The sequence below is a fragment of the Sesamum indicum genome, linkage group LG2, assembly GCF_000512975.1.
Source record: "Sesamum indicum cultivar Zhongzhi No. 13 linkage group LG2, S_indicum_v1.0, whole genome shotgun sequence".
Classification (NCBI taxonomy): Eukaryota; Viridiplantae; Streptophyta; class Magnoliopsida; order Lamiales; family Pedaliaceae; genus Sesamum; species Sesamum indicum.
The window spans coordinates 15,319,124-15,326,994 of NC_026146.1; the positions used below are offsets into that span (position 1 = coordinate 15,319,124).

At 33.2% G+C, this 7,871-nt stretch overlaps 1 protein-coding gene across 1 annotated transcript; it reads right to left on the minus strand.

Annotated features, from left to right (window-relative positions):
* Window positions 3,866–5,843, minus strand: LOC105156253 (chaperone protein dnaJ 6). The gene is made up of 5 exons (XM_011072331.2): window positions 5,414–5,843; window positions 5,154–5,241; window positions 4,936–5,012; window positions 4,794–4,850; window positions 3,866–4,437 (listed from the first exon to the last, which is right to left on the minus strand). The coding sequence occupies exons 1-5, from the start codon at window positions 5,513–5,515 to the stop codon at window positions 4,246–4,248; spliced, it is 516 nt and encodes a 171-aa protein (XP_011070633.1). The 5' UTR covers window positions 5,516–5,843; the 3' UTR covers window positions 3,866–4,245.

The following is a 7,871-nucleotide window of genomic DNA, read 5'->3' on the forward strand; positions in this document are numbered from 1 at the left end:
CGGTGGGGGTGGTGGAGACGGTGGCGGAGGAGACGGCGGTGGGTTGCAAGGGTTGTTGCAGGGGCAGCTGCCGCACTTGTTCTGCAAATCGGGAGGGGTCTCATCAAGCTTTCTTGAATCGATGAGTTCCTCAGTTTGAACCAAAGTTGAGAGCATCGCAATCAAGATAGTGAATTGCAGCACTTTGAGTCTGGCCATCGGAAGAAATTCCAACTGTTTTCTGCCAAGAATTTGAAGTTTTCGAGCAAAATTAGGAGAGGTGTTGTGTGGGGGTTGAAGTGAGGTAATGTTAGGTATGTAGAGAGGAGAGGAGAAGAAGAGTGGTGTTGAGGGGAGAGTTTGTTTACGTTTTCTTAGGTGCATGGAAGTTGCAAAAAGGGCTAAGAGAAGTTTGGAGAAATAATTGTCCTTTTTTAGGGAAAATTCTAAATTAAAATTTACTCGAATTTGAATCAATTATATGATAAATATAACATATTTGGTGTATGGTTTGTGTACAGTTCAGTAAAAGTAATCAATCATATAAAAATTGTTATTTTAGAAAGTTCGAATTCTATATTTTAAATTAATATTTTAATATAAAAATAAAATATATAAATAAATCCAATATGTACAAATGGAGGTGAGTGTGACATGATTGGGTTTCCTTGAATTCTAATTTTTGTGTATTGGGGGTGTTTGGCTTAATAAACAAGCCAATTCACCATTAATCCCATGTGGATGGTCCACTTTGAGGGCCCCCCCATAAATTAGCCCTTAAATTATTGAAATTGAATTTTTTTTAATTAGCCCAAAAATTATTGATTTTGCATTTTTTTTAAGAATAAACTACAATAAACTCCTTTGAAATTGAGCATAACTAAAAAAAAATATTTTTTATTATTTGAAAAATTATAAATATTCTTTTATTTTTAATAGTCATCTAATAATTATTACAATATGTTAGTCTCCCAAATTTCTATATAAACTGACCAATATGCCCTTATGATTGATTAATTATAATTTTACTTATCTTTTTAATTTTTTGACGGACTAAGTGCGTAATTTTTTAATTTTTCCAAATAATCTTGTCCCCTTTTTTTTATAATTTTTATTTTTTAAAAAAAATAAAATAAATGTAAAGTCGACAATTTCAAACATTCATCCAAAAACTACATATCTAATTTTATCAAACATTAGGATAATAACAATTAATTTTTAAACTATAATAAAATATTTATAATTATTTCAAATCACATGAGAATTTATTGTAATTTAGCACTTTTTTAATATATATATATATATATATATATATATGCGTGTAGGTGTGTGATTGCATGTTACTACGTAGTATCAATAATTGACACAATATTTCCATAAAAATACATGTATTACCTAACGTATGCATGCCAAAGATTGGGCAATACACACTGTTTTGGGTATTTAAATATTTATATGATTTAATTTAATAAAATAAGTATAGTGATGGAATAATTGGGAATTTTGATGGATTATAAGGGAAGTCAAGGTGGGCAGGTCGTGTTTGGCATGTGGATGACCTTTCCCTCCCCCATAATCAAAGGCATATGAGGAATATGTGGAGAAGGTAGGTATCATCTGAACATGATATAAAGCAAGTTTTAGGGCAATCAGCCAAAGCCTCTTCAATATGCCAATTTTCTTTTTACTAAACAAATTTTGGACAACCCCATAAAATTTTTCTCTTTAGAAATACTAATTTCTACATTTAAAAAAAATCAATGTTTGTCTATTAATATTTAGGAAAGTAAATGATTTTAGGGTCCGTAGTATTTTATTTTGAAGTTTTCGTTCTACTAATATAAATTTTTTAGCACTTGAACATATAGTTTTTTTTTAATTTTAAATTCTTCTGGTCACGTGCAGCTCATTATTTGTAAGTCGAATTTAGTAGTTTTATATATTATTAGATTATTGATCGTCGTGGGATAAATTGAATGTATTGAATGATGTAGGTATTTTTTAAATTTTTTTTATAGTTTAGAAAATTATTAATTATTAAAAACTAAACATAATTAGTTGAGTGATAACGTATAATTAGAAACGTTTGATGCGATGATTTATGTGTTACTTTCAAATATTTCTTGTGTGCTAAGCTCCATGATAAAAGCATACATCACAATGATGGGAACATCATCACATGCCAGCAATTAGTATTAGGAAATAGGCTTTGGAAATGGACGGTACCTTTAATGTCACTATCAATTCCAACGTCGGTGTAAGAAGAATAAGCTCCAGCAACTAAGAACAAATCTTAGTTATATTTAATTATTATGGTCAGAATAAAAAATTATAAAAAATATTTACAGCTTCACAATGATCATCTATTATTGTTTTTGTAAGTAATGTTAAAATATTAATCATAGTTAAAACATTATGAGAAATATTTTTGTTCGGCCCAAGATCGACTTATTGGTGCAGAAATAATAAAATATACTTATAAATATCAAATTACTCAAGCTTGATTCGATCTTGGTCTAAGTAAAACTCATTTAAACTTCATTAATAATTAAATTAAATTTAAAAATAAAATTTTAAGCTTAGTAATAATTTAAATAAATTTTAACAATAGTGTATTCGGTTCGACTCAAATCATGTGCGTGATATTGTTTGCAACCGTACGTGATTATTCATCTAAAATATATTGACACCATATTCGTCTAATAAGGTTTAAAGGAGCCCAGTTCTATTTAGGCTAGCCCATTTATGGACAATTGAGGGGAAGATATCAGGCCCAAATTCAAGGCTTGATCCAAGAAGCTAAAGTGGACACGTGGTTGAACCTGGGATAAGCGTGTGGCCGTAGCACGGCCAGCTGACGCGATATAATGGTCATATCACGCTTTTTCTGTTTATAGAATTACTATGATCGTCGGCCCTTATCCAATCATTCACTTTTCCCAAGAAAGCGAGTGATTTGGGAGAATCAACCCACGACTTTTTCAAATGATATTGTAAAGTTCAAGAATAACTATTATTTTTAGTGAAAATTCAACTAAAATTCTACATTAACTATTATTCATAGCGAAGATTCAATCAAACTTGAAGGCCAATCTCTATTTTGCAGCTATCAACTAATCATAATGCTTTATTATTAGATCATGGTATTTGATTTACCAAACTGAAAGACCGAGAGCTAACTATTAAACTTGATTTGAGTAGATATTCATAATGTAAATATAAAATTCATGTGATAGTTATTCATTTAATGCGTGATTTATATGATTTCTGAAGCATACTACTCTACAAATACATAGATAATTCATTTAATAGATATGTGTTTATTACTATTAAACTGCATTCTGCAATCCTTTATAATTTTAAGTTCAAAACTAACTTAAACAGTGAAAGATTTAGTTAGAGACTATTTTTACTAGCCCAACGCTTACTCATTCAAATCGAAATACTCATCAACACCCCTATTTCGGAACATCACTAGATCATTATCTGATTGCCACTTTGAGAACGTCGACCTGGATCAAGCTGCATCAGATGTAATTTTATTATGTTACATTAATGTACTGATTACTATATTATATCTGTAGTCAATATTTGAATGTAAAATTAATTGCCAATCTTCCTCACGAAAATTCCTCCAGACCGGGCGGCCCATGAGTTTCAAGAGCCCCCAGTCCGCTTAAGAGCCCAATTGGCCACTGGTGAAACTTGGACTGCAACTAAAGACAATATCCAATAGTTTGAAGTCTAACATCGAAATCATTTGAGGTGGTTAATTTTGATTCTATTGGGTGTGTTGAGAAATAATTAAACAAAGGCAAAATTTGAACTATTATCACATTTTAATATCACACGTTTTAATTTTTTATAACAACATAACACCGATAAATAACATCAAAATGAGATAGAAGATCATGAAACTCGTATAACAGTCTGCCTATATATAGTAGAGTATAACAGTCTACCCATGTATAGTAGAGTAGAAACCAGCGATCATGTCAATATTCACTCGTAACATCTTTGTTTCATGTGATGTCAACACACTAACACAGTTCTGGAGTAGCCAAGAGAAGAGCATGTAAAGTTCAACCTCCCACAACGTCCCAGAACCAAAACATGGGAGAACCCCACAATAGTTACACAACAGCCAGTTTGGCAGTAAAACAGATGCAACAGGCAGGATCTCAGACATGCGAGAAAAACGAAAAGCCTCCATTTGCTGCTGGTCTGCACGATGATTTTCTCCATATGTTGTAACGGTCGACCTCTTTAAAAGCGTGGATTTGCCTGAATCATGTCTGTGCCCCACACATCACCCCCAACAGAGTCGTAAATGCCAAACGGCCTGCCAAGGAACCACTGTGCTTCGTACTGAGGTTCCTGAGCGAGATTATTAAACTCAAAACCTTGTGCCATCTCCCAAAACATGCTCTGCAGTTCCTCAATGCTGTAGTTCTTCTCCTGTTTTCAAGAATCCCTTTTGAGTAAGTCAAAAGTGTTGTATGTTACAACAGGGCATGAATCCAAAATGCTTCAGACAAACTACATCGTATATTCTATTTCAAATTCTATTGCATTTAGTCTGATACAATTTACTCTGTCCTCGTATATCGATCAATAAACTGATAGGAAAGGAAAAGTAAACTGGATGCCCTATTCTTAAATACACTTATTGTGTGATTTGTTATTTCTCCTAAACTATATACCAACCACACCACGTGTATTGCACTCACAACATAATTGATTCAGATCCGTCCACACCTGATACAAGTTAGACTTTCCCATTGTATACAGAATTATTGAGTCAAGATTCTTACCTCTTTCTTGGCATCATTCATGAGAGACATCATTTCTTGAAGAAAATCAGCAAATCCCTGCATACATAACAAATTTCAGGAATAAAAGCTCATACCGACTCAGTTATAACACAATTATAGCATACTGGGTATATATACTTGCCTCTACATCATTTTCTTCATCGTCCCGATCATATAGCCCTGTATCGTACAACATCCTCTTTCTCGAATCAGATAACACTGTTTTATCCAAATCAATTAGAAATTAAAAACATCATCCCAATATTTCAAGAAAATAAATTTCAAAGAAAAGCAAAGAAATCTCATTTCTTGTGGGCAGCAAAATTGCAAGAATTATACTGCACAGTCACATTAAATTACCTGAATACGCTTCTTGAACCTGCTGAAATTTCTGTTTAGCCTCCCCAAGAAGAGAAGGGCTTCTAGTCCACTTATCTGGATGCCATCTCTGAATCAAATTCAAGCTATGTTAGCACATTTAACATCCCCCAAAACAACGCAAACTAAACACGCTTTAATCAAGAACCAAGAATCATAAAACGCAAAAACGCTGAAATCAAGAACCAAGAACCATAACCCATCACACATTTCTTCTCCACCTGAAAACGCATACAACTTACCATTGCCAGCTTACGATAAGCACGTCGGATCTCTTCATCAGAAGCGTCTGTGCTCACACCAAGAACGGCATAATACGACGGCGTCGAACTGCTGCACTCCATCTCCAGTCCTCAAACAACAAAACCCACAAAACGAAAATGATTGATGATCCGCGAAAACCAACAGTTGCCACCAAATTATTCAAGATTCTCCAAATGGGTCCTCTTCTTCTCCCGTGATTTTCACATTGCGAAGCCAAAGTATGCGGCAAAAACAAGGTGCATATATAGAATAGAAAGCGATAGTTATAAATGGAGGAAGGCGGTGTGTTGGTGGGGTCCTATTGATGAAAACAGTAGCGGATGCGTGAAAATATCTAACGGCGAGAGAGGTTCTATGGGCTTCTGGGATAGAAAGAAGAGGACGTCCGACTCCATCTGGAATTTTCTAGCGACATTTTTGTTTCTGTCATACTCTACATCTACGTGGAAATATCTACTTTGCATGGAGATATTTTTCCCTAGGATTTGTGTGTGAGAACTCCAAACTCTTTTGATCGACGGCGGAAAACGACTGTTGTCTTGTTTCTTCCGTCTGGAGCAAGGATAAACGGTGTCATACCTTTCGTGTATTAAACTATTTTACTATTTTTGATGAGATACAGAGTGTGATGCTGAGATATTTTTTTCGCACCATCGCAGCACCTTCAAGAAAATATTATGATATTTTTGCTCTGTTTGATCTAATTACAAATATATTTTTTAAAATAAATTATAATTTTTTTTTTAAAATTTACCACAATTATGAATATCTTTTCTATGTTTGAAAAATTATAAATATATCGTCACTACAAAAAAAACAGGACATTTGCTTCATTCTAGTCATAGCATATTCTCAATATTTGTATCTATAGCTACAAAAATAATTGTTGCTATTTCAAAAAACTTATATTTGTATAGCTAATTTTAACTATAGTTATTTTAATTTCTGTAACTATCTCATTACTACGAATTCTGCTAGCCCTTTTTGTAGGTTTGTAATTTATATAGGTTTTGCAACCAATTTTGTTTAATATTTGTTGTGAATATTTAATAATTTTTTTTGAATTCTATTGCTATATTCATAAATGTCGGGCTCAAGTTTCACTACTATGTTCATGTACTTTGTCGCACATAGCAATTAGTTCATAACTTTGCTTTGTGATCAATTTTGAAACCATTTGTCAGTTAAATATTCAAATTGAGTCAAAATATAGAAATGTTATATTTGGGACTATCACAATGAATCTAACAAGTTTTGTTCTAACTTATGCATCCAAAGCTATGATGCATAGGAACAATCATGGTAATATGGACAATATAACACGAACACAACATTGCAAGAAATTTAAAAAATTTAAAACACAACATGTCAAGGGTGAAAATTATAGAGACTGCTATTAGTAGGAAGGAAATCAAAATGGCTAAACACATCAAATTCATGGTTCAAAACTACAACATTTTGTAGTGGTCGCTGGCAACCAATTCAAGAATTGGTTAGCAGATCATAACCACCCAAGGCATTTATCAGATTTTATCAGTCCTTCACTCATCTTCTCTCACTATATCCCCTCTAGTAAAGTAAATCAATCCAAGACCACTCTTGCTAACGAGATATATTGAAAGGAAAAAAGAAGAGGGACAATGCACTCTCTCCTGTCCTGTTATTGCTCTTATTTCAATAAATACTCTTTCATATCAGGTAAACAAAAATGAGAATATACATCTACCCAAGCACACAAAAATATTACAAAAAGGACATAAATAGACCATAAAAAGACACACAATACCCATAATGAGCATAAAATGTTGCAAAACTATGGTGACGTTCTGCACGAGAAAAATGGTTATGTAGATAGAAATGAAGACTTAGAAATTGAAAGAGAATGGCAAATGTAACAAGACGCAGATGACATTCGTTGGCGCAGAAGATAAAAGCAACACCTCACTTCTTCTATGTTCAAAATGAAAGTAAAACATGTTCTACCGTGACACCCCTCCCCAAAGAGCAGCAATAGTTAAGATCTTCTTGATGCCCACAGGTAGGCTTCCCCCAAAGCATCGAATATCAACCAACAAGTAAAACAACTTTAAATTCAATAAAATTCCAAAGCATTACTGCAATATTTCAACTAACATGACCGATCACATGTCGGAATCACACATAACATAATCAGTAAATATTAGAATTCTTACAACCAGAAGAACAAAATAATTAAAATGATACATTACATCAAACTGAAAAACATCAAATGCACCAAACTAATGCATTGTCCACTAAGCTAAAGTGGTTTTCAACAAGAAGCTCATCAACCACCAGATTAAAGATTGAATAAGGCACACTTAGCAGCAATTTAGAGGAATTTTAAAAGCACAAGACATATCACATACTGTAGAAGCTAGTCCTCTTCATGGCGATGTTTCCTGCTGTTCTTCTCAG